The 27998-nt window shown below is 36.9% G+C and overlaps 1 protein-coding gene across 1 annotated transcript; it reads right to left on the bottom strand.

Moving 5' to 3' along the window:
* Window positions 1–70: 70 nt before the first annotated feature.
* LOC123716456 lies at window positions 71–27965 on the bottom strand. The gene is made up of 61 exons (XM_045672220.1): window positions 27757–27965; window positions 27578–27668; window positions 26747–26904; window positions 26345–26592; window positions 25789–25863; window positions 25221–25392; window positions 24864–25038; window positions 24368–24471; window positions 24114–24257; window positions 23655–23772; window positions 22846–22921; window positions 22041–22111; window positions 21554–21572; window positions 21462–21488; window positions 21219–21330; window positions 20799–20923; window positions 20384–20434; window positions 20203–20314; window positions 15571–15695; window positions 15451–15501; window positions 15271–15382; window positions 15032–15156; window positions 14915–14965; window positions 14737–14839; window positions 14542–14666; window positions 14424–14474; window positions 14226–14346; window positions 13687–13811; window positions 13491–13541; window positions 13143–13245; window positions 12946–13070; window positions 12828–12875; window positions 11941–12049; window positions 11756–11874; window positions 11273–11323; window positions 11106–11208; window positions 10803–10924; window positions 10504–10554; window positions 10392–10431; window positions 9388–9521; window positions 8593–8710; window positions 8194–8336; window positions 8073–8123; window positions 7439–7550; window positions 6906–7033; window positions 6374–6424; window positions 5974–6082; window positions 5520–5653; window positions 5237–5287; window positions 5051–5162; window positions 4592–4722; window positions 4474–4524; window positions 3649–4350; window positions 3439–3582; window positions 3244–3371; window positions 2254–2367; window positions 2088–2146; window positions 1773–1882; window positions 1238–1367; window positions 804–894; window positions 71–310 (listed from the first exon to the last, which is right to left on the bottom strand). The coding sequence occupies exons 5-61, from the start codon at window positions 25853–25855 to the stop codon at window positions 71–73; spliced, it is 6327 nt and encodes a 2108-aa protein (XP_045528176.1). The 5' UTR covers window positions 25856–25863; window positions 26345–26592; window positions 26747–26904; window positions 27578–27668; window positions 27757–27965.
* Window positions 27966–27998: the final 33 nt, after the last annotated feature.

Below are 27998 nucleotides of genomic sequence, written 5' to 3'. Positions count from 1 at the left end.
TCAAAATCACATGTTACCGAACGCAGTTAGAAATCCCTTTATAAATAACCAAAAAAGATTAGACACGTGTTCAGTCAGCTAGTAGCAACAGCTCGTAGCAGTTGAACGCAAAGGGGCGTCCATAGATCACGACATGGCATCTGTAGTGGGGGGCGTGTACTGCGCCTACTAAATGCGATCCGCGGTAGTGTACGCGGCCAGCGTGTACGCCCGGAGCCACGCGTACCGCACGACCCCCGGTCCCCCCACTGCCCCCCACACCTGCGCCAGCCCTCCACGCCACCCATCGCACTTCGGCATTGCACATCACCTGTATAAACTTAAGATTCAGAAACAGGAATACCAACAGAGCGCACGCCACGACATGATTCAATTTCCAATCCAATTATATTTTCATCGTAGCAACTTTGATCTCTCAGTAAAATCTCATGTGCATCCACTATAAGCATTTCAAGTAACACTAGTTACGATCGAATCGTATCAAAATAGAATAGAAAACAAAAGTTTGTATGGAAACTAAAAAGTTCTCTTTTAAATAGCATTCAATGAGTAATACCCGCCTTCCACTGCGAGCTGATCGTACCCATTACGGACTCCGCTACACTCGTTACGATGACTTTCATACATGTGCTTCCACCACAGCGGAGACGGCATGTATGAAAATCATCGTTACGAGTGTAGCGGAGTCCGTAATGGGTCCGTTCAGCTCGCAGTGGAAGGCGGGCATAAATTATATCAAATGGTGCGAGGTGAATTCTTGGACAGATTATAATACATAACACTAATAATGAGACGTATATTACTTGATACTTCGTGTAGTGATGTACGGCGCCGTCAGCGTATACCACGCAACAGTGCTTCGATGGATGTAGTGCCGCCGGAAGCACGTTACATCTGGGCGCGTTAATCTATTATTAATATCCGCTGAACTTTCAATTCATAGTTTATCAACTTATTGCGCCTTATTAATAAACACATACTAAAGTTAGACAAAGTTTATTTTTCTTATCTATATATATCATATCATAAATAAAAGAGGACAGGTATGGTTGAAAACCTAAAGTACATTTACTGAGAGTTAAATAATATGTATAATAATTTTTATGTACACAAACTTGTGACTTAACTAGACGTTTAACGACCTAAAAATGTTTCGATAAAAGATGAGACCCGACGCAAGTGGTTTACAGATTGGCGTGTAGTTTTATTACAGTAGTTATAAATTACAAGTACTAACTTGTGCGTGGTGCGTGCCAACCACGTAAGCTCTCCCTCGTAGAGGCCAGCGGGAACGGCCCCGCTGGGCACCGCCCCACACGCGCTAACCACCCACACTGGGCCTGCAGAACCCCACGACGGAACCCATTCTATAACAAATAGGCCATTTATAACTCAAAGGGTAACAAAAAACCCAAGTCAAAGTTCGCTCTAAATCCAGACTTCTAATCTTACATTTCTTACGTATTTACAAAACCAGCAATAAAACTACATACAATGCATTGATCTAAGGTTATACCCAGGGTAACATTTATATTCGCTGTCCATTTCCTCAGTTCTGATCAAGAACTAGAAATATTTGACTTTTCGAGATATTTGGAAAGAGATGCATAGTTGTTTTTATTACGTAAGTTATACTATTAGTAGTTTAAGGTAAGTGTAGCAAGGTGTAAGTTATATATAACTAAATTGCTTGAAATGTATGCTGTGTATAAATTTTAGGTGAAACATTGCACAACCTTTACGGAGTAATTCACTTTTTCTTTGTCACTTACCAGATATAATTTTCTTGTGTTTTTGTTCCCAGCACCCCTTCAAGTGCGTATTATATTTCTGCCAATCCTCTGCGTATTCTTGTATCTTCCTCTTGAAGTGATTCCATCGCCTATATAACCCGACATTGATACTATAATTAACGTCCTTATTATGACCATAAACGATAGAGACCAAAACTGAACATAGGCGCAATAGTTTTGTTAAGTCTTTCATATTATTGATAAAAAATATACTTTTTGCTAATGTATTGCTTACGAAAAGTGATTTTAGTTAATTAAAAAAAAATACATACATCTTAGTGTCTTAATACGTACACTTGAGTTAACGTGGAGTCAGTATCCGGCTGATGTTGTAATGAATCCGTTTCTTTAATCTAAACAATAAAAAATAAAGTATCATAATTCAAGAATAATCCACTCAAAATGAAAATCAACATTGTAAAGAAAATTTTAAAGGTCACAAAACGTAAGCTCTACTCACCACAAGTGTTAACCACACGGTCCATTTGTTGAACATGTCGATAATATCCAACATTTCCTGCTGACACTCAATATATACATTTGTCTTTACTGTGCCTCGAGTGGGGGACACGATCTGCAAACATTCCACTCAGTAATAGTTTACTGACTATACAGGGTGGCCAAAAAGTCGTGAATCAAACGCAACTAGGGGTAAGATGGTCATCAGGTCCAAACTCTCCAGGGGTCGAGTTTAAGGACGTTAAAGTTTAAGTTAAGTTTATTAAGTTTTACGAAATGAAAATTTCTCAAATCATAACTTTTTGTTTACTTCGGATGAACAGTGAAAAACAATACTCTACCGAAAAGTGACCCTGTATTACAAGTTTAGGCGCATTTAATAGGGATTCTAAAAAGGTATTAGGCATGCCCATGAGTGGCTCTAATTTCTTTCAAGGACTTCTTACAAAAATGTTTTAAAAGACGGTGCAGATAAGTATTATGGTCAGAGGCAGGAATTTTGAGCATTTATTGTGAAATGTTTTGTTTTATTTTAACAATTATTTCATAATCGTTGTTTTGTATTTCCGTCAAGTCTCTCTATACTCAATTTCGATATCGATCTTTTTTCGCACTCCTCTACTGCTTCATTTAAAAATAGGTTAAAACAACTATTCGAGTAGTAAACCTTGTATCTTTCTTCTTATTTTGGCTACTAGTATGTGTTTTGTTGTCGTTCTACCGATCTATAAACTTTGTATTGTCTACTTAAATATTTTGTTCTCTGTCATGTCACGTTTTGTTTTGCTTTATATCTTTTTTTTTATCAGTGAAACTTTTTGTGGATATATCCAATGCTTTAATTCTTATGTTTATATTTCTTTTCTGACTTCTACTTTTAGAGATGTATCTGTTTGTTTCCCAAATGAATAAATAAAATAAATAAATTCAAGTTTTTACAATAATTCAATTGGACATCTTAATTACAATATCCTAGGAATATGATCCGCACCTGTTTATCTCTGTATCTTAAAGCCAAACGGAGAGTCAACTGGCGACTGAATTTGTTGTACTGTCGCCATTGAAGCGCTTCAGTCGCTACTCTTCGTTGAAAACCTCTCCAGCTTTCATCGGATTGTCCTGCAATATTAAATATAAGAAACATGAATACGTACTAACTTTAATGTGTGATCTGTGTCTACACTACCTGGAGTTTCAGCAGACTGCTGAAAGGCCAGCGCTCGGTCAAAGTTCTCCTGAATCCAGTCTCTCCAGGCTTGTACATTCCACATGAGGCTCACCAACATGGCGTGCCAGTCACTCATCTGCTCAGTGCTCACTATTGGCGCCCCTATTAACGTAATTGATTTTGACTTTTACGTCGTTTAGGTACATACGGCAAACAAATTAAACTCACTGGAATTTGATTCTCTTTGCTCCAGCGTTGGATTCCCTGGTCGCGTGGGTTGGACGGGTGGATGTGGAACATTAGGCGTAAAGACTTCCGCGTACATTGTCGTGGGAGAGTTCCAAAAACGTGGCGACGCTACGTCCATTTCGGGCGGATCTGAGTCCAGACCCTGACCGCTCTGTGGAGTATAGAACGAAGAGGACGTGTCCGTCTCTCTGATGGGAGTCGGCGATCTGTTCCTGACCTCCTTGGTTATCGTTTCGGCAAATCGTTCACCGAAGGAGCGGTTTGTCGAAACTGGTGATCTAGACTCGCGGCTGCGTGAGATGTGCAGAGACTCCGCTTCAGGGCAGAGTCGCTCCGGGCTGTAGAAAAGTGAGCGTCGGCGAGAGGCAGGCGAGTAAAATAAATATGAGGTGGTGGTGTAGCGGCCACACTCGTCCGTGGGTCGCGTGGCCGGACATGGCCTAGGCGTCCGGTCGACCCTAGTTGGGCACGGGCCAATGGTGATCTCGAGACCGTCGGCGTAAGCACGAGAGGAACCAGGTGTCGCATGGATTGGACCGGGTGCAAGGTCAGAAAGTGCTTGCGTAGAGATGTGGCGGGAACAAGAGCAACATGGCCGCGCTACGCGACGCAGGATCTCGTCGCACCACAACTCGCATTGCACGAATACGTTCTTCATACACTTGCAGACTTGAATTATTTCTGGAATTGCACAAATAATTAACACAACTAATCCCTGTTAAACCTAATTTTCATTATATTGTTCTTCTTTTACAACTTTTGACTAGCAATAATATAGGTTATAATTAAATAATATCAACTTACGTGGTTGTAAGAAATGTACTGCTAAATACATTGTAGCGTCCTCAATGACATCTGTAAAGGAAAAAATGTTAGGTCGTGGTATGTATTGCTAAGTTCTATTGCAGTAGATATACGTCACCATCTATGACATTAACGAATTTTTCGGGCGTGAAGCAATGCATAATGTTTCTAAGTTTAATTTGTATCTTTCTAACGACCACCGGATCTGCATTGGCTACGCTCAGCTGATCCGCGTTTTTACTGCGTAACCTGAAATATATCTTTTGTTTATTGCCAGTTCTACGTGTCGTTTTTTATTTGAGAGCTGGCAGTAAATGTTAATTCAGGAGCATTTAATTTGTTATCGTAATCGTCATGAACGAAAAACACTACATTGCAATTATGAATAAATTATATTTTGAATTGATTAAGCATATTCAAAGAATGCATATTAATAAAGTTCTACTTGGTAGTTGTTGTCTCTGTTGACAATTCCGCTCACAAAAGCACGATAGTAAAATATGTATCATAAACATTAATGAAAACAGTCGAGTCAGTTTGTAATATTTAGTATGTTTTCTAATAACTATATACGAACATGTCAGCGCCCTCTGCGTAAGTCTTCCGAATTTTCCCATGGCGTAACAAAACATTTCCGCCGTGTAGATCCATTTGTTCTATCAATACTTTCAGGGCTTCGGTTTTTTCAACTGAAAAACCAAGTAAATATTTAGTACCTACCATCGTAATACCTAAAGTAACCATGGTTAAAAATTATGATCACCTAGGAGCATTATGTAAGACACGAGAAGCTTCGTAGAGTCCGTTATAACTCCTGTAATAAGAGATAATATAAATGTGATGTCTAATTGTAAAAGGAATTTTTAAAATCAGTTCGCTAAATGCATTTTTTAATGCCGAAACCGTAAAATTTCTAAAAAAATATATACATTTATTGAAAGATTATATCAAGATTGTAAGGAATATTGACGTCTAAAATTAAAATGAATTAAGTATTCAAAGTTAAAACTCGTAAAATTCAATAGAAGCTAATGTGGTATTCTTACCGTCTTTGACAGCCTTGCTAGACCCATTGCTAGTGACATTTGACATAAGATTCTGCAACCTCCCCTCAGTTTCTGACTGTAGTGCGGCGTCAGGCCGTCTAATTTGGTCTTCATAAGATGTCAATTGGCGTAGGCTTAATATTAAAATGTACTATTAAAAGACAAAACTGAGTCATTGGTCACAGTTATGACAACCTCTGTGACCTAATAGTTAAACCTCTAGAATGAAACAATAATGATTTCGGAGCATAACCCATCATCCTATAATTATTGAATTGATTTAGTTGGATATCATACCGAGTACGTTGGATGTATAAAGAATAATGCTAAAACTGACATTTAACTTTTGCGTGTTTCAATTTCAAGAGAACGTGTATACCAACGACAAAAGTAACGTAACGTTACGTCACGTTAACGTTTCTGGGCTATTTAAACAAGTATTGAAATCACTCACTAAGCCGCCGAATCCTTGTACGATTTGGGAATGTTTCCCTCGATAAGTAGGCTATCCCCCGCCGCCTCCATTTCGTTTAATAATGTTACATAGGCCTCAATTTGCTCATCTTAAAAATCAAATCTTTCTATCAGTAGCGCATAGTAATAGTTTACATTATAATTTAGAAAAAGTTTAATTTTGAAACCTAAAGGAGTAATTCTATATTATATTATATTTTAGTAATAGACTTAACGTTACATAAAAAAATCGTGTCTCTAGTGTAGGTGTTGCTTTAACTTATTAAAAAATATCAGGATTTTCATTTGATCTCGCAATAATACTTTCTAAGGAATATCATAAAATTTTATGAATAATTAGCATTATTTATTTATAATTTAACTAAACAAATAATATTCACCTGGTTTTGTAACATGTGCTGATAGATAGTCGGAGGCCTCTTTGCTGTGATCTGTTATAAATGAGTCAATGAGTCAAAAAACAAATTATTTTAAAAATAATATTATTTTTATTGTAAAAATAAAAATGTCGCCTCGTAACTACGATAAAGAAACTCGATAATACCGATATAGGTACAATTAGCTCAAATCTCGTCTAGGGTATACTCTCCGAGTCCTTGGGTAGAATGCCTGGCGAACCAAGAGGGCCCATCCTAAGGGCGTGTGAAGGGTTGAGGTGTTTTTAGTGGGTACCCCTCGCTAACCCTCTGAATAGCAGAGGGATCTCGAAATCCTTGGCGCGGGCCTGCGCAAGCGCATTTTCACCTCATAAAAAAACGATATACTCCGAGTATTGTGGAACTCATGTTTGTGACACTTGCATTGATAATCATTTCTTTCAAGGTGAGTTTTTTACCCACCTAAATTTCATGGGTAAAACAATTGAAGCGTACATCAGCTAAGTAATAAAGGTTAGCTTGCTTTTAAAACTACCTTTCATAGCAGAAGTGAGTTTCCTAGCCATCGATCGGCAGCGAATCATATCGTCCAGCTTTTTGGACAGAAAGTATGAAACTTCCGCACATGGCTCTGGAACATCCAGGGAGGATGCTTTCTTTAATCTGAAAATTTCAAGAATGTTTATTGATATTGAAATACAAATAATTATTAACATAATTTATATGAGCTTTGAAATGGGAGATTCAAACCTTAAAATAATGAAAAGAAATATCGCACTTCAAAACACTATCTCTGTTAATTTAACATCTACATCAATTTGATAATGACGTAAATTTAATTTTCATATTGATTTCATAGCCTAAAGCACAAAGCATAACTTGGATAAATAAAAACCCACATGACCACGCACGCTGTAAACCACGCGAAACATCGGAAAAAAATAAATTTAAAATTATGTAATAATTATAAGTTTATAATAATACAAATAATTAATCCGGTTAAAAAAAATTGTTTTCTTTCAATGTGTAAAAGCTATGTTTACCAAAGACAATACTAATAATAAAAACCTTTGGGCTGCAAAGAAATACGTTTCGGCAGCGCCGTCGACTTCGATGAGTATTTCGTTGCCACGTTTCTGCATTTCCGATATTAAAGCTTCACGAACTAAACCTTTATAGCCTGGAAATATATGGTACGATAAGCAAAGACAAGGCTCCGCTGGTACCGCATCCCGCTTAGAGCAAGTGTTGATGGCACCGTTGGGTTTTAGTAGTTATGCAAAGTTGAGCTCCACATAACCGCGGTAAGTAGTTGCGCCGTACGAGTGTATGAGAAACGACGATATGCCGTCTATGACTTATCCGTTATTATGTATATGCGTTAAAGCGACAATCTGTCGTTAATTACATTATTCCAATGTATATAAATTATTAATATAAGCTGTATATTATATATAATGTATGATAAGTAAGTCCTAAGTCTCGTGAATGACAAACACATAACATTAATTTGACAGTGTTACCTCGGACGCATCCCTTGCCGCTAAGTACGTGCTCTACTACAACATATCGTAAATAGTTATTTTAAATGTATACCTCCATCTACTGAGTCTAAGTAAAATTGTTTTGTTAATCTCTTAGAAACTAGAAACACTAGAACGCACTAATTTTATATTAAAGTTTTATACCTGCTACAACTTACTTTTAGTTACAAAATACTCTGACAAGATCCTCGAGGACTCGATGATGACATCTGAAATTTTATTCAATAAAATAAAATAAATAATATGAATAGTCAAATTTTGATTATCCTCTTGCTTTACCTTGCATGGTATCATACATATCTGCTGGTGTGCACTTGGAAACGAGGCCGCTGAGTTTCCTCTCAAACTTTTTGTGAAGGCGCGCTGTGTCACCCGATTCCTTTACAGCCTTGTCTACCTTCATTGGGGGCTTCATTGACAACCTAAGAACAATATTAAAATATCTACATTTCGCTATATATTTAAATTTTGTATAACAAAACTGTCAAAGGTAATCTATATATGGCCTTGACTTACAAGTAGGACAAATGTAGAGGCACTTAAAATTTACATTGACGCGTCTGTTATTATGAATATGAAATAAAAATAAAGTTAAAAAATACTTTTTGACAAGATAAAAACGTTGTATAAGAACGCTTAACGAGGAACTGTCAACTGTCGAATGTCAACAACACTAACCAGTCCGACGCTAGAGCGTGTGTAAGCTCTGTGTGTGGTTGCTTGTACATCGTCTCACCGCCACGGGCCCGCAGCTGACCGTGTAAAATATTCATTGCCTCATCGCGCTCCTTATCATCTATTTCAAAGATTTAAACTATTAGTTAAATTATTACAATACGAATACTATGCTTTTAAATTCTATACATCGAAAATTTCATACCTCCGCTAGATAAACCTAAAACAATAACTTGAAGCATTATTAACTTAAAAATAAATTATATTTTTTTAAATATTTACTATGTGTATTGCCTACTATTCAAAAGTCAAACTGCAAATATATTTAGTTGTATTTAATTATTGTATCAGAAGGATTTTTAAGTGCTATTTAAAAAAGTAATTATTATTATTAAGAAAAAGGAAGACGGCCTAAAATTATCAAACACCTGGGATCCAATACTATCCAAATTAAAACCCCAAGACAAACAATCCGCGAAAATAGAGGACACCGTGAGTCATTTTTGCAAAAACCCGTCATCTTTTAGTCGATATCAACTTCGGGGCAATAAATACAGATAACACAACTTTCTCTGCAGCTGTGATACTTTTGACATTCAACACCTTTTGTCTTCAGTCACCGTGACCACGCACGCTGAAAAGCACGCGAAACGTCGTTTTTTTTTTAAATTAGGTAAATAATTATAAGTTTTTAATAATAATACATAGCTTCAATCCGTTCAAAAAGTGTTTTTCTTAATGTGTAAGAGCTATGTTAACAAAAGACACTACAATTATTATTATTATATGGTAAATTACCATGTTCCCTCCTCCGCGCCGCCTGCAAACGCTGAAGTCTTGCTGCTTCTTCAGCATCCAAGGCCGTTGTTGATTGTGATGCAGTAGGTGCGGAAACCTGAGTGGCTGCAGCTCTAGCCCTAGCCGCTGCACGCCTGTTTAAAGTGTTTGCTAATAAATTATACACACTTTTAATTTACAAGATCCACCTACATCAAGTAAAACTTTTATATATCCACTATCTGTCACACATATAATAATAATAAAATTTTACTCGTGATATAAATATTTTATATGTTTTTAAATTTTCTTTGTATAAAACGTTTTGAATTGTACTGTTAAATATGTACCAAGGAAGAGTATCTAGACACTTACAAGTCACAACATTAGCTATTATGCAATTTTGTTTTTAAAATAAAATATTAAGTATTACGAACCATATAAAAGCCAAGAAGGAGCATGCTATTAGTAGGCTTTTTAGCATGAACTGGCTATTTGGTAGAAAAGCCGCACTCAGTCTCGAAAATAAACCTCTCATCTAGAAAACTGTCATAAAACCAATATGGTCCTATGGGATACAGCTCTGTGGGTCAGCAAACCGCTCTATCGAAATCCTGTACCGGCTACAAAACAAAACACTGCGAAATATGAGCGATGTGCCGTGGTTAACACGAAATGCTGAAGCCCATAAATATTTGGGAATTGCCACTGTCGAGGAAGATACGATACAAAAGAAGAATTGTAACATGTCAAGCCGCTAGCTTCGCGCCTCTTAGAAATGAAGGACTGTGTGTATCGGCTGACAAGGGCGAAACTTGCTGCCGTCTGATTGTTCACGAATTACAAAGAGAAATTAAAAATTATTGGATTTGCGTTGCATCATTTCATAAAATCTGATAAAAGCCAAGAGTCAGATTGCAGATGGACTAACACTAAAAAAAGTATTACAATTAGAAAAGACGAGATTGGAGACATACAAAGTAAAACTATATAAATGATAATATTAAAAAAAAGATTTTACTTACTTCTCATCTAATTCCGCGAGCGCTTTCGGATCCAGACCACCTGTTAATCACAATAATTAAATTTGTATTTTATTACGACACCTAATACATAAATAACAAAATTACAACTTACACTCCTTAGTGGCTACGCCAGCCACGAAATTTACGGCAATATCCGATGTTTCTAAAACAAATGTCAAAAATGTATAGTCAAGTGGGTGAGCATGAGTATATATTCCTACCCCGCACTTCAATGGATTTTGCTGTCTACGTGCGTAATTTTTTTTTTTTTTAAGAAAAAAATATCTTATATAATCAGTAAATTTAGTATAATTCTTTTACAAGGTACAATTTATATTTTTATTATAAAATGTACGCTATGACTCATATCGATCTTCATTATAAGGTTATAAGGCCTTATAGAATTTGTACCTTTAGCGAATGGTTTGGCAGACTCAGGATACTGCAGAGGTAAAGCTTGCATTTTGCCAGAAACTTTATCAACAACCACGGGCGATGGGTTTTGCCCACCAAAATGCGTTGCATCCGAGAGCCTAACAAAAATGGATTATTTCAAGAAACATGTTTATGTTTAATGTTGGTACAAATCAAAGTAAATTGCTGTCAATATTGCCACATTTTATTTTACGTCTTCTAAAAGATAACTTAAAATAAAATAAATTCAATCTGGTATTTATCAAATACAATAATGTTAATATTTCTACAATGACATACATATCGGCGACTTGTTCGTGGTTTTTGGAGAAGTTTCCCAATGTTAAAAAGTCTTTATCTTTTTCTTTCTTCAATCCATCGTGTATCACCTGCATTGCTTCCCCTGATGATATGTTTCGTATTATTTATATCGCCTTTAAGATATTTTACAAATTTCATTCACGTACCTCGTCCTTTGATAATGTCTGCTAAATATGCAGCTCCTTCTTTGGCTGGCTCTACAAATATTTTACAAAATATAAGTCTCGATAATATCGTCTTTTGAAAAAGAGACCTTCAAATGATAATTTTATATTTGCTATATATTATTTTATGAATGCAACTTATTTTAAGTGTCAATGTATCCTATATGACCAGGTCAGCGATACGTTGACCTAACCTACCGTTGCTTATAAGCAGAACACATGTTAGTTTGCAATAGCAAACTTGTTTCTACACTTATGTTTAAGAGACTTTATAGCTCTGAAGATATAATTTATCTAAATATTGCATAGTACGTCGCAAAATTTTTGATTGGCATAAACTATCCAGATCGTATAAGTACTTTTACGCAGTCACTCATCAATACTTTAGGCAACTGCCTTAGACGAGTAATAAAAATAATATTTCTGTAAAAACGAGGCATAAATAAAGGGATAATAAAACAAAACCTTTTAAAATATCTTGTATCTTCTTGTCATCCGGTATGACTGCTTTTATTTTTTGCAGAATGTCATCTTTTGCAGCTGCGTCACGTGCTGTGGTGACACCCACAGGTGCATTAACTAATCTATAAATTAATTAATGTTTTATAGTAAGAATAGAGTTGGCTGATTTATTTATTCGCTTTACTCACTCTTGACCACCTTCCGTATATGTCATTTTGTATATACTTTCTTCTCTTAATATTTCGTCACCTTTTCGAGCCATTAAATCGGCTAATAGTTGGCGTTTCTCCTTTGCATCTATAAATTATTCATTTATTTATTATTAACTCTTCGTTACCTTAAACATATATATAATGTGTGCGTGTACTAGTGTACACACGTAAGAAGAGAAACTTCTTTATGACCTTATTTTTCAAAAAATGATCTACTGTGTGCAACTTTACAGAAATTGGTTAAATAAAGTTAAATTAGATAAAGTTTAACAAAAGGCATTTATTATCATAGACATGTATACAAATATTTCATTTTACCTTATCTTAATCTTAGTAGTAAGATTACTACTGAATCTCGTTAACTGTAATAGTATTATTACTATAATTGTTATCGTTATTATTTATTTTTGTTATTAATTACTTCGAATCAATCGTGGTAGGGACAAGAAAGAGATGGCGCGTAACGGAAAAATGTGACGTTATTTATTTTTCCAACGACGATAAAGAAGTTTCACTTCAAAAAAATCCACCTCATCGCTAACAATTAAAACTAAACTAAAATAATATTTTTTTTGTAATTATATTATTAACAAAAATGTAAAGCCTAATCTTAGGGTCAATGAGTCACAATTAATATGTAAACGAGGCAAAAGATAAATTTTAATTGAAAGACTGAGCTTGTCTAATATTAAGAGATAAGGTGTTCTAAAGCAGGATACTTTGCACAGTAAAGGAGGAGTGATAAAATTCAGTTATAAGTAGGGGTTTAAAGAATTAGATTTTCAAGGGAACACAAATCAAAACTAATTGACCCTGAAAAAAAATAAACACTTCAATGATACCGTGTTTTCTGGAACACTTACTTTCAGGAAGAGGTGCTGCGAGAAACTTTGCTGCGTCGTCTATAATGCCTAGAAAAAAATTTTTTTTAATAATTTTATAATGTATGTTATCACTTCTTAGTACGTTATGACCTAGTACCTGGCATGACTTTTGCGTACTCATTATTCGGTTTCGCTTCCACCAATCCATTGAACTTTTCTAAAAGAGACTCGTATGTCCCTTTGTCAACCTTGTCAGTCGCCAAACTTTTGCTGAGTTCAATTCTGGAGATCAAAAATAAAAATGTTTTCGATACTATTAACATTTTCAAATTAATATACAGGTCTATACCGTACCTTCTAGCGCCATCATTATAAGATTGCTGGTATCCTTGAACGAGCCCCATAGGAGATTCTCCTTGATCTTTCATTAAATTGACTAAGTGTTCAAGTGCTTCACCTAAAACATTTATTTTTTGGTATAGATTTATTAATAAAATAAATTTATAACGCACTATCAAAAAAACAAAATAGTTCTCTGTGACCCAAAATAAGACAGGCGAGAAATGTTTCAGCTCTAGGCAACTGCACTTGTGCCGTGTCAATACAACTCCAAATAACTTTTTTTTAAATTATATATTTTAAATAACAGACAGAAAAAATTTAATAAATAATTCTTATACTACTAATTTCGAAACACGGTACCTTTCTCCATCCCAACTTTTGCCAAATGTTTTGCAGCGGTTTCCATTGTGGCTGAGAAAAAAAACATTTACAGAAGTAAAATATAACTTATGTAAAAAAATGGTGGCTGACAATCTTTACTAAGAGATCTGCTTACGTCTTTTGAACTCATATAAACACTTATAAATAATTTTCAATAAAAAGAAAATAAACCAACCACTTATTTCAATAGCCATGGTTGGGGATAGTTGAGGGGGTACTCCTCTTTCTATTTCTGCTGCAATTTCGCACTCAAGATTTTCAGCTTTCGGATCGGATTCCAATGGTCCGGAGTACTTTAATCTATTATACAAGTAGCGTTCGAATGACCCACAACAAAAAATAAAAAATATTGTAAATTATAACCGCGTTCTTCGTAAATTATTTCAGTCACGAATTACGTTTTTTGTAAGCACAAAAGACGGATTACCAACGTCCCAGAAGAATAATATTTAATAAGACAGCTTATGTAACTTCAATAGCTTGAAAGTAATAAAAAAAACATTTCTCAAGCCGATGCAATTGTTATTATGGAAAAAAGCCATGAAAATTTAATATTAATTATCATAATGTCATTTTAATAAGATTAGTTATGTATGTAGTATTTGTTTAGATGGAAAAAAGAGGATAATATCGCATCGCAATATCATAACGCAGGAATTACACAAGTTTTGCGTAGACAAGTGCATCCCGATGGCTTTATGTCGATGTACTTACACATCAGCACCATCTGCATAAGTTTGGCCAAATGCCTTGTATTTAAAAAGAGATTTAGATCCCAAGGATTTCTTTATGGCTGCTAGAAAATTGAGAGGGTAGCGCTCGCCGGCAACACCACCTACGACCAGTTGACTATTAGTATCCTAAATATTTTGAAAACAAAGTGTAATTCATGTAAGGTCAATAATTACTTACTACGTAAGGCGCTCGGTTGTGATAGAAACTTCGCCACGTCTTGTACCACGGCTGTAAATCAATGCCAAAATAAATATAATTATTTATTGATCGGCTTTGGCTTTTGGATAAAACTTACCTTTCATTGCTATCTTTAAATCAGGCGGTGTCACTTTTTCTACATCGTTAGTCAAATGTTCCTTTGCTTCATCTGCAATATCTTTGATAGGCATATACGGCATAATAAGAGGTGAAGTTTCTATTCTAGAGTAAAAAAAATTAAACAGTAATAATTTATTAAATACATTTTATAATATATAAGACTTCGACTTACTCTTTCGCTCCAATATCGTAAGTCATAAGGTAGTTATTTCTTTTCACTACTTCATTTTTCGGATTATTTTTCATCACTTGAAGAAGAGCTTGCATTGCTTTGTCTGTTCAAAAATGGTTTATCTTTTGAATTTCAATATCGCTTTTTGCTACATTAATTTTATATCCTGTGGTCGTACCTCTGTCTCTGATGAACGCAGATAAATAGTTTGCGCAGCGTTCAATGACCTCTAAAAGAATGAACACATCATGTGATTGTTAAGCAAATTGATAAACTCTTTAAATAACCAACCAACCGTTCATATCTTTTTTTAAGTTTTTTGGAGTAACAGTATCAACTGCTTTATGCAAAGGATCCAAAAATACGGGAGCCGTAGTCGGATCTGGCGTGCTACTGGACAATCCTGGCGCAGACTTTAATCTGAAGCATATTGAATGTTTCGCCAAATTAAAGTATATTCAAATGAAATTTAAATCTATATCCGTATTCAAAAGTAGTGATCCTATATAGATTTAGATAAAAATCATTTTTTACGTGTAAGCTGCAACAAATCTAGTCGGTAGTCCAGAATACTGCGGCGTAAACGGCTCCTGTCCATTTTTCTCTAATTCTTTAATAAGAAGGTCGAATGCTGGACCTCGCTCAACTAAAATTATGGTTAATTATATTATCATTGTACATGAATATTACATTAAAATAACTAGAAACACCTACTTTCATCAACAGCACACTGTGAGAGATATTTCGAACATATGTCCAAAGTTCCTGAAAAGAAATTGTTATTTAATATAATTTCAGATAGCATACGGCTAATTGACTAAGCCATATATATACCTTTCATATCTTCCTTTAAGTCAGCTGGAGTCTGTCCTTCAACTAGCTTGGAAAGAGCGGAATGAATTTCTTGAGATAAGTTCGGATCATCGTGGTCGCTTTCTACACCCTTTGCGTCTTCTAATCTGAAAACTTATTCAATTGTACCAACATGATACACGTATTAAAGTCAATAAAAAAATGAATGATTTTAAATTAGCATTCGCACTGGGTCTGGCTTTCCAACATTTCTTAATCACCACATTTTTCTTTAAAAGTATACAATAATAATACAATCTGCTACAAATAAACCATGTTCTACGTATTAAAGCATATTGTAGATCTAAATGAAACGTAGGTAGTACAAATCATCTTTTCTATGATACATCATAGATATTTAGGGTAGTTTTGGTTTATGTTGATTGGTCCTTATTTGGTTAAAATAAAACTTCCTAATAATTCGTTGAGAAGAGGTGAAGATGGAATGTGGAATGTGTTTAATTTTTAAAAACTGTAGATTTATATACAAAAATTATCCTACCTGGCCACTAGTGGTAACATGTGGTACCAAGATGCGAAGGGTGCGTAGACAATAAAATCGAGGCGCGGCAAAAAGTTGTCCTAACGGTAACGCAATTAACTGTTCTTTTCAGAACAAATTATTGTTTCATGACGACACGTACTAATCACCTACAGGATTCCCCCTCTAGCGAAGCGTACCGGCAGGCGTATAACGCGGCCTCGGCGAGTTGTTCTTGTAGGTATTGAGGTGTTCCCAGTGTCTTGTTGTTTCAGGTTGTTGTCATTTTGATGTTTCAGGCTATTTGATGGTTCATGTAGTTCGCTCGCACTTGATGTATTTTGCTTGTTGCAGGTACTCGTTGTTGTATCAGTAGGCACATCTTGCTCGGTGATAGTGTAGGCAGGTTTGAGTCTGTCGATAGAGATATTCATTTCACGGTTAGGTAACTGCAGCGTGAATATCTTGCTGTCTCGTTTCAGCACGCGATAGGGTCCGTCGTAAGGTGCTTGTAATGGCTTCTTTACGGCGTCTATGCGTACGAATACGTATTCACATGTTTGCAGGTCGCGGTGTACAAATATGGGTTTTGTGTTGCTGTGTGGTTGACTCGGCATTGGTTGCAAGTTACGTATTGCGTCGCGCAGCTGATCGATGTAGCCAGAGTCCATGATGACGTCATTGCGGGTCGTTGATAAGAAATCACCGGGTAAGCGTATGTTGCAACCGTAGGTAAGCTGAGCGGCGCTTACGCCGGTGTCACTTCGCATAGCGGCGCGTAATCCGAGTAGGACGGTTGGTAGCTCGTTGATCCAGCTTCTTGCGGTCTGTAGTCTTGCTTTTAATGCGGCTTTAAGGACACGGTGCCATCGTTCGATGATACCGTTACACTGTGCGTGGTATGAAGTTGTACGCGTTTTTTCGATTCCTAGTAAGCGAGAAAGAGATGCAAATACTCTGCTTTCAAATTGGCGTCCTTGGTCCGTTGTTATTGTTACAGGACAACCGAAACGGGAAATCCAACCTTCGTATACCGCTTTGGCGACGTCTTCAGCTGATATTTCGCATAATGGGTATGCTTCGGGCCATCTTGTTGCTCTGTCGATCATTGTCACGAGGTATCGATGACCGCTGGCCGCGGTAGGTAGCGGACCAACGATATCGATGTGAACGTGTTCGAATCGTTCGGTTGGTGAAAAAATTGATAATTGACTTGATGTGTGGCGTTGTATTTTGGCACGCTGACACTGTAGGCATACCTTTGCCCACTTGCCGACGTCTGCGTTCATTGAGGGCCAAAAGTAACGTTGCGTAATTAATTTTCTCGTAGTCTTGATTCCAGGGTGGCTAACGTTATGTACTGCGTTGAATGCGGTACGTCGGTATTCTTCTGGTAGGTACGGACGTAACTGTGAGGTTGAAGTTTCGCAGTGTAATTTGATATTTGAGACGGGCAGGTTGACTTTCTTGAAACATAAGTTGCTCTGTAGACTGAGTGCTTTAATGGTATCGCTATCGCGCTCTTGAGCTTCTGCAAGTAGATTGTAGTCGATCGGCGACGGACAGGTGATTGCTTCGACACGTGATAATGCATCTGCGGCTGCATTTTGAGATCCACTGACGTGTCGTATATCAGTGGTAAATTCGCTGATATAAAGTAGCTGTCGGGTGCGTCTCGGTGATTCGCTGTTTGTATTTGTTTTTGTGTAAGCGAAAGTTAGCGGCTTGTGGTCGGTGAATATTATTATTTCTCGTCCCTCGAACATTTTACGGAAATGTTTGACAGCCATGTAGATGGCGAGTAGCTCTCGATCGTAGGTACTGTAGCGAGTCTGTGCGTCGGTGAATTTCTTCGAGAAATAGCCGAGTGGTTGCCATGAGTTGTTGATAAATTGATTGAGTGCGGCACCAGCTGTTTTGTCGCTAGCGTCGCTGAATATAGCAAGTGTCGCCTGGTGAGACGGATGAGCAAGTAAAGCGGCGTTTTTTATGCTCTCTTTACATGCTTCATAAGCTTGCGTTGATTCAGTGGTCCAGTCGATCTTAGTTTTGTCACGCTTTTTGACGTTGTGCAGGTAGGTATTTAACGGCGCTCTTATGGTGGCGGCATCTTTGATATTTTCACGGTAAAAGTTTATCATACCGAGAAAACGTCGTAGTTCTTCTACGGTTTGTGGTTTTGGAAAGTCTGTAATAGCTTGTACCTTCTCTTGGGGTGGCTGTATTCCTTCCGCTGTGACTTGGTGACCGAGGAATTTCACAGTTGGCTGGCCGAAAACACATTTTGATGGGTTGATGGTGATGCCGTATTCTTCTAGTCGCTGTAATACGATGCGTAGATGTTTTCGGTGCTCTTCCTCGTCGATTGATGCTATGAGTAGATCATCAACGAAAGGGAATACGAAGTCGAGTTCGCGCAGTACTTCGTGAATAAAGCGTTGGAAAGTCTGTCCGGCGTTCTTTAGACCAGGACTGGACAGGACAGGACAGGACTGACTGGCAGTTGTTGGTACGCGCGATTGAGGTCGAGTGTGGAGAAAATTTTCTTCCCTGCGAGTTGGTATGTGAAGTCACGTATACGTGGTATGGGATACCGATCGGGCTTGGTTATGGCGTTGAGCCTTCGGTAATCGCCACACACGCGTAGGTCTCCATTCTTCTTTGGCACGACGTGAAGAGGTGATGCCCAAGGGCTTTTGCTTGGTCTGCATAACCCTTGATCGATCATGTTTTGGAATTCCTTCCTGACCATTTCGTAACGATGCGGTGCAATGGGGCGTGGCTTGCAGTGAAGGGGCGGTCCATTTGTTTCAATGAAGTGTTCAACGGAATGTTTGGGACTAAGCTTCATTGAAGTGATTCTGGTTGTGCCTGGGAAATCTGCTAGTATGCTGTGGTAATTTTGCTCAATGTCTATACTACGAACTGTAGGTATGTCTGCAGTACTGAGCTGAGCGTTTATTACCAGTTTTGTTTTCCCGTCGATCAGTCTTCTGTTTTTTACGTCGACAATGAGGTGGTGGTACTGCAAGAAATCTGCTCCCAGGATTGCCTTAGACACATCTGCTACGACGAATTTCCATGTGTATGGTCTTCGGAGGTTAAGATCAAGTTGGAGTGACTTCTCTCCGTATGTTGGAATGACCGTGTTGTTGGCGGCGTAGAGTTGAAATGGCAGTGGTTTTTCACGTGAGCCTTTTGTCTTTGGTAGCACGGAGATATTGGCTCCTGTGTCGACCAAAAAGGTAAGTTTCGTTACCCTGTCGGTAACGAAAAGGCGGTGTGATGATTCGGTAACGCCGGTTCCCGCCGCGGCCAGCGTTACTTTTAGTTTTCCGACTGATTTATGGGCTTGAAACTGCATGGTGGTGCGCATTTCTTCGCGTCCATACCGTAGCGATGATGGTAATAGCAGTACGGCATTGGAGATTTTTTCCGGCTTCGATCTTCCATCTGCGACTCTCGTCGGTTTTCGTTTCGATTTGTTGATGCGTTCCGCGAGCGTGATTGTGAATGTGAATGGTGGCGAGAACGACTGTTGCGGTAGTTGTCGCGAGGTTGTGCTCGTATCTCAGCGACTTCCAAAAACAACCTTCTTATTTCACCGATGAGGGTGTCGATGGTTGGTTGTTGTTCTGGAGGTGGCACACGGAGTGACAGTGAGATACCGGAGACTTCTTGGCTCGACGGATGTGATGAAACTTGACGCTCAGCACCGGAATTTTCTGTGTTCGTCATCTTCAATTTTCTTGGTGTTCTTCTCGGGGTCACCACTTTAGGGTAGTTTTGGTTTATGTTGATTGGTCCTTATTTGGTTAAAATAAAACTTCCTAATAATTCGTTGAGAAGAGGTGAAGATGGAATGTGGAATGTGTTTAATTTTTAAAAACTGTAGATTTATATACAAAAATTATCCTACCTGGCCACTAGTGGTAACATGTGGTACCAAGATGCGAAGGGTGCGTAGACAATAAAATCGAGGCGCGGTAAAAAGTTGTCCTAACGGTAACGCAATTAACTGTTCTTTTCAGAACAAATTATTGTTTCATGACGACACGTACTAATCACCTACAGATATTAAATTCCCCGAAAGGCCTGGAATAGAGTATTTCTTATATTAATAAAATAATTACTCTGTAGCCGCCTTTCCATAAGTCCTTTTTGCCTTGCCCTTTTGGTACAACTGTTGAGCTCCTTTAGTTTTCATTGTTTTGACCAGAAATTTAAAAGCTGGACCTTTGTCTTCTACAACAGTTAAAAAAAAGTGTTAATATTCAATTAAAAAAATACGAAAAAAATGTTCAATGAACTTACTGTTATATTCAGCAAATTGTGCTAAATAGTTGGAACAAATTTCAACCATTTCTGAAAATAAAAAAAGAAGATATAACATTTGAAAGAATTTCGAAATATATTTATTTGTTTACACGTTTTTGCAAAAGCAAAAATTCACCTAAAAAGAATAACATGATTCAATGGGCGGCTTTATCGCTATTAAGATAGCTCTTCCAGGCGCCCTGGCATCAAAGAAAAAGAAAAATAATGAAGACGTCCAAGAGTACGAAACCTAATGTATAAATACAAAAAAAATAATTCTAATACAAAAAAAGTAACTAATAAAATCATAATATTAATAAAGGTAACAAGTCAACAAGGTCTTAACAAGTCAACTTATGAAAAAAGAGGAAAAGCGAACAAGCAATGTAAATAAAAAATATTAAGATCAGACCTTTCATGAAGGGCTTGAGCTTTTCTGTTGTCTTTGAGGCAGCAGTTTCACCAATATCTTGCTTCAGTTGGTTGGCAACTGTAGAGTTGAAATCAGTAGCATTGAAATCGATTGCTTGCTTTAACCTATATCATATTAAAAATTGAACAAAATAATATTTGCATGATACCAGTTGACGTGCTTCAGTTCGTCACGCAGTAGTATTCAAAGCGTTTAGGAAGATCCTGTGTTTTTAGAATGTTTTCCGAAGAAAGCTATGAAATGCCATGCAACGAGCGCAGACGCAGAACGACTCAAGACACACTTTTCGTAGTAATCCTTGTAAGTAGTTGATACAACGCTGTGTTCCTCTTTAACTCTTGTTTTTTTTAATATATAATATTTAACTTAATAATAAATTGAACTATGGGCAGCACTTACTCATCGGCACCATCTGAATAGTTGGCGGTAAACTTTCCATGTGTAAGAAGATGAGCGTCTCCTTTATCGTACATCGACTCCGTTAGAATATTAAAGGCCTCCAACATTTCTCCTGTTGATCAACGCATATTTATATATTATAACTTAAAATTCGTTAAGTAGGCCTGTTCTATTAATAACATTTGTCTGTCATCATTTCATCTTAATATAAACAAAATTATATATCACGTTAGAAAGGCTTACCAGTAAAATTAAGATAAGCAGGCAACGCTGGAACAAAAGTGAACGTTAGCAAAGATTCAAAACATAATAAGTAAATAATAAAATATACGTACGTAGTTTTAACAGCCCACCCTGAAAAACAAAATAACAATTTATTCAGTGTTAGTAAAAAAACATCTTTCATTTTCATCCAAGATACAAATGAACACTAAGAGAAAATGAAAGATGCTAAAAAGACTATTTACAAAAACAAATTACCTTTAGTGTTCATTTGTTTCAAGTTAGTTGAGAAAATGAAAACACAAATACAACATTTTACTATTTTTATAATTATTTTAAACATTTTAAGCCTGCGTTGCGTTATCTTTCATAATTCATTTCACCATAAGTTATTATAGTTCAAGTTGGTGCTGTAGGTAGTGGTTTCTCTTTGGGAACTGTTTTCTGGACTGTTTCTAAGATGACATGATTCCTTTTAATTCCGTAAAAATCTAAACTTCTTATCAAAAGCCGCGGGCAATTCTCCTGCTAAAATTCATTTTTGTTTTATACACAACAGGCTTGAGGAAAGTAAAATTAAAAGTTATGTTTTATACTCACATCACCCCCCATCATATTAAGGAAGTCATCAGCAAAACCCGCGTCCCCCGCTTCATCAGCTCCTATAAGATCTGTCGGAGAAAATTGGATATATAATATGGAAACAAACCAGTAATATTATGCTCTTCTTCAATGTCTGTCATTACATGAATGAGTCACAATTATAGTTTCCCCCAGTATCAAATTTAGATCTCATAAGGCTAAACATAAATAAATAAACATAACACAGGGACCAGTTTATCATAGCTCAAGCACGCTTAAAAAATATCGTAACACTTTGGCGAGAGAGACCATGGAAACTAAGAGAATGCGATGAATAAAGAGAAATTAAAATATCTCGGAGATCTAAAGTTAAAATGTATACCGTTTATTCCTTCTGTACACTGGTGGCAGAAGCCTTAGGCGTGGAAGCTGGCGAGGCGCTGGTTGCCTCCGAGGGTTCCGCGGACATGGTGCCCTCCGAGGCCGATCCTTCAGGAACCTCCACCGCGCTCTTTTCTACTTCTTCATTTATAACAAACAATTACCTTTCAGCGAACTTATCTGCTTCACAATTTCCGGCCGCTTACAAAGCTTAAGTTAGCTTAAGTTATTGGCTATTTAATGAAAAACTGCGCAAGATGACTAAATTCTTAGTTTGTTTGAACTTGTTACAATTGTTCTGTGACCACAAGTATCTGATTTCTATATAATTATTTGTCAATAAAAACAATTGATACAATTTCAAACTCATGGCGTTACCTCGTGAGCAGGGCATGTCCATTTCGTTGAAATTGCATCGAATTGCTATAAGGGATGTACTTACCTTCGTCTTCGTCAAAGTCCATCATCAACATACGGTCCTCGGACTCTGCCAGTATTTCGTCAATCCAAACCGCTATCTGAACAAGCAATATACAAACCTTTTTAAGAAGAAAATAATAAAAGTCGCGCACAAATAACGTTAACATATATATTCCTAACTTATTATTATATTTTCTTATTTTATCATCTAATTTAAAAAACAAATTATGACCAATAATTATTAAGCTAAATTAAACTCAAACAAAAGAATCGAATATTGGGATATATAAAAAGCAATGCTGATAACGTATATTAAACGTAAATAAGTTATAAAAGAAGTTTTGTAAAATACAAAACTTCTACGTTTATCAATGGCGCTACAACCTATTTAGGTCTGGGCCTCAGATTTCTGTAACTGGTTCATGATCATTTGTTAATCTAATAGGCAAGTTACCTACTTGCCTACAGCCTTCTGCGCCTGACGCACGATGTCGACTTTTTGGGTCTAAGGCAAGCCGGTTTCCTCACGAATATTTCCTTCTCCGTTCGAGCTGTTGCGTTAAATGCGCACATAGAAAGAAAGTCCATTTGTGCACAGCCGGGGATCGAACCTACAACCTCAGGTATGAGAGTCGCACACTGAAGCCACTAGGCCAACACAACACGCATAAAAGAAGTTTAGGAATCGAAGTCTCAAATAGTTGCATAAGAACAAAATATTAAATGGCCTTTTGAAGTCTATGATACGCTTATATATACGTACGGGTGTTAAGTAAGTATATTCGGTATCATTTGTAAAGTGAATCTCGAAGCGAAAGCGGCAATTATTACCTTGTCTGCCATTTCCATCATGAATTTCGCTTTAGGGTGCGTGGCCCGACGCGACGGCGGCCTCGTATGCATGTACGAGCACAAATCTTCCAAAATGATGTTAGATAGCCTTAACATTCTGTAAATATGCTATTGTTGAACGAACTATGAAATTACGCATTATTTTATTAATACTGCACTAGTAATTTATGAAAATTAGAAATAATGTCATACAAAAAGTTATTATACGAAATATGTGATAGTGTTTAATCATACTATTTACGTAAGTTAAAATAATATAGTTAATACCTATATAATATAGTTAAAACCTCCAACGAAAACATGGTCGGGGAAAAATCTAGAAAATTAAAAAACCGTCTTAGACCGGCACGGCTACCAACCGGCATCCCTCATAAAGAATGTCCCCATCTAGAAAATTAAAAAAAAAGGGAATGATAGTTCTATTATTTTTGGACTCACCCATCTGCAAGGGCATATGAGCCAGGTTTCGACAGACGCTGCTGAATGCCCCTCGCGAACGCAACCGTGGCATTACGGGCCCAGACAAATCTCTTGTCACCGCATAACGCCAAAATATCTTTCTTAAATTGATTTATTTTTATTCTATAAACAGAGCAATGCATTAATTGTAGCATTATCCGTTTAAAGTTTTAATAAGTTTTTATATGTAATATACATTTATTTTATTTTATTTGAAGACGCATTGCACTTACGTAGCACCCTTCTTCTTCGATTTCTTGAGATTTATAAAGTATTCGTAAGCTTGTTCCGGCTTGAAAGGCTGGTCCGCGTCCAGCATTGTCCGTAATCGAGCAATCTGCGACAAAGTCAAAACATTCTGTATGTTAATTCGTATTAGTTATTTAAATAAGAGGTAGAGAAACTCTTGTAATCCTTAGTGGGGTAAAGTCTTGAACAATTTTACGACTGGTTGGTAGATCGTTCTGAAAATTATATGGTAGGCTTCTTCTAAAAATAAATAGACTAATAACGTACAATTTACCGCACTAACTAACGAATATAAGTTCCACTTTCCCATTATTCACACAAGTTGAAACCTAATATGTCATTAATGAGTCTTCTTTCATTTGTATCTCGAGTTAAATTAATTTTTAATATAATGTATTGGTGTGTGCTAATGTATGCAATCTTTCTTAGTATGTTTCTTTCAGATAGAACAACAATGATGTCAAATGTAATGGATATTACCGTGTCGGCGGGAAGCATACGTGCGTACTGTCGCCACAGGTAGATGACGCTGCGCAATGGCGGACGAGACATGCGCTCGAGTCGGTCGGTGAGAACTGCGCCATGCCGCTTCAAGCACCGCGCGTGGGCTCGCGCCGCGCGCTTTGAAAGCTTTACGTCTGTTGCTTTTGGACCTCTGCGAATATTACCAGATTAGACCACCGTTGGGCACTGTGAAACTTCTTTTGCGGGAATAGTTTATTAGTTATTTACATTTTTGTGATTGTTTAAAAAAAATTGCCAACTAGAGAGTCTAAATGAGAATAAAAGAAGATTTTAAATTAAATGTATAGTTAACGCAATAATGTTTGCCTTTACCTGGGTCGAGCAGGCTTCGGCGGTGGCCTTACAGTCTGTTTGGGGAGAGACTTGTGTTGCACTCGAAGATCGCGGCCCGCCATTATTGTATCGGCGACCGAGGGCGGTACCGTCTCCGTGGCGTAAGGAGGGTATGGAGGAAACCCACCAGGGTACCCTCCAGCGGGAGTCGCTATAATTAAACGGCACAATATAAAATATCATTATATCAATGACTAATCCAGTATTTACCTACGAACAAGAGCAAGACAAATTCTCAGAAAGCTGAAATGTAATTTATGAACATTTCAAGAGGGGTTTTGTCACATACTAGAAAATCGATATTTTCGATTTTTTTCTATTAAAACTTTACATAACTTAACAACAACATAAACATAGCTTAACGGATAAACACAAATGTATTACAATATAATTGTCCATGACGACGATAAACATCAGGTTATGTAAATAATGTCAAAACTTCGCATTTAATGGATATAAAATAATAAAAGTTTTCTATAATGTTATATAATCTTGTTTCTTAAACACGTTGTGGTTTATGAACATACAAGGATAATGGAGAACTCACCTTCTCCCGCTTCTGATACTGGCATTTCGCTGGTAGCATATTCTGTAGATGGAGCGCTTTCAGCCATTATTTAACCTAAATCAAAATCGCTTAGAAACAGTCGTTTTATTGTTGTAAGATAATGCGTTATGTAAAAATTCTAACAGAACGCCGTCTAGGCTTAAAAAGAACGATTGTGAATTCGAATTGACAGTTGAGAAATTACCTTCAGCCAGCAACAAATATTGCGACCTTTCAACGTTATATATATACTTCTAAGTGTACTCGAACGATAAATTCGCAGTTGTCAATGTTTTGCACACATATTTAAATAGTTTTACGAGGAAAAAACATTTTACAGATGTACCTAGTATTTGTAAGCATTTGTTTGTAAGCAAACTTGGTAAGGCGACGTTTTTTTTATAGAATGGGCAGGAGGCTCATCTGCTGTTATGCTGCATGCCCATGGACACTCTCTTTTCTTGTAGAACCTTAAGTCGAGTTGGTTCGGAAATACTTCAGTGGGTACATGGTTCCAGTTAGTGGTGGTGTGCGGTAAAAAACTACTTTAACTAACGCTAAGTTATAGATGTCATGATGAAACTCAGCTGCAGGTAATATTCCGAACTACTCCTCTGAACACTCTCTATTGTAAATAGAGTAGAAGATACACAGTCTCTCTGTAATATTTACGTAACGCCAAGTGATCTAGCCGCTAGGAAAGGGATTGGTCGTCGACGATTCGAACCGTTCTTCGTTAAATATGGTCAAGTGGAAGGATCGGAAGTCTCCCAGCACTTCGGGACAGTGCCGGGCGAGTACCTACTGAAAAAGGTACATTAGGACCGGAGCCAACTCAGGAGCACAAGTGCGCAGCACAATTGGGGGAATTACGCTAGATTTATGAATGTCAAAGGAAGATAGAGTTTTGTGGAAAGCACTTTATCAGAATATGATATCTGGCAACGAAGTATCATACCGCGAAATGGTCTGCCATCCTATGTCGAGTGGGACCCGAAGAGACAGCCCATAAGGTCGGCTTCTTCCATCGCGGTATGTGCAGGGGTGGAACGGAGGGCTGACATAACTTCATTTACCAATTCTAGCAATGTGCTTAGACTTTGTCCTAGCTATTTCCTGTTTGAAGGATACTAAACTATTATATAACTATCTCGACACTTCGATACAAGAAAGGTTTAACAAAAAGTTACTTTTTTTAGAATATTTTATTATGTCATAGTTTGAAAGGCAAATTTGTCGGTTCCATCGCGAGGTTATTAGTATATTACTAATTTTCATACAAATTTAATGGACGATATCCGACTGCCGCTGAGGTAATGTGGAAACACAAACTGGGGTTTTTGTTCCCATATTATATATAATAGGCTCTTATGCAACTGAGATTAAAAGGCCGGCAACGCACTCGCGAGCCCTCTGGCATTGAGAGTGTCCATGTGCGGCGGTATCACTTAACATCAGGTGAGCCTCCTGCCCGTTTGCCCCCTATTTTATAAAAAAAAAAGATGCATCGCTTAATCGTACCACCGTGTCATCGAAAAAACGAGACAGTGTGTTATTGGTGAAAATTGCAAAAATAGCCGCCACTTAGTTAGATCTTTTTAGAATAAAGAAGAAAATAGCTATTTCACTAGTATTTATTATCTATAGTTACACTTATCATGTTCATGAATTGTATTATTCTCCTCGGATTTTTTCCTTGTTTAAAAAAAACATAGGTAGGTACTTTTCAAATTGATAATATGTAAATAATAAACCATTTGTAAGTAATAAGTCTAAAAACAGTATTTACTTAGAATGACGCCATCAAGATAGAAAAAGATGTCTTCAGGCAATATTCAGTTGGGTATATCTCTCAATTCAGTGAGTTTGTCAGGTGTAAGCTGTAAACAAAATATAATTATTTATATTATATGAATTACTAGTTAATGTTTAAACTAAATTTGTGCAATTTAAATTATTGTTTATTACAGATACTTAAGATTTTCGAGTTATAAGTTGATTTGTAATGTCTTTTGCAGAGGGTTTTATATCAGGAATTCACTTCGATATATGAAGGTGTTTATTTTTAGATACAAATTCGGTAACTATTTAGTTACCCTATCATAATTATGTATAAGTTAAACAATTTTAACAACTATATTTATATAACTGAAAATTTGTAAACAACAAAATATGAAATGCTCCTATCAAAATTTGATGGAAACGTTTAA

Source organism: Pieris brassicae, chromosome 11 (assembly GCF_905147105.1).
Source record: "Pieris brassicae chromosome 11, ilPieBrab1.1, whole genome shotgun sequence".
In the NCBI taxonomy this organism is placed as follows: Eukaryota; Metazoa; Arthropoda; class Insecta; order Lepidoptera; family Pieridae; genus Pieris; species Pieris brassicae.
Note: the sequence above shows the minus strand (reverse complement) of the source record. Positions and strands in the feature narration are given on the sequence as shown.

What these genes read in the sequence shown, in the direction of transcription:
- LOC123716456 (XM_045672220.1), bottom strand. Translation starts at nt 25,855, where the DNA reads ATGGCTGAAAGCGCTCCATCTACAGAATATGCTACCAGCGAAATGCCA. An exon ending in GATACAAGATATTTTAAAAG is followed by an intron (nt 11,324 to 11,755) that starts GTTTTGTTTTAT and finishes AAATATTTGTAG; the next exon opens with AGCCAGCCAAAGAAGGAGCT. An exon ending in TATGTATGATACCATGCAAG is followed by an intron (nt 8,124 to 8,193) that starts GTAAAGCAAGAG and finishes ATAAAATTTCAG; the next exon opens with ATGTCATCATCGAGTCCTCG.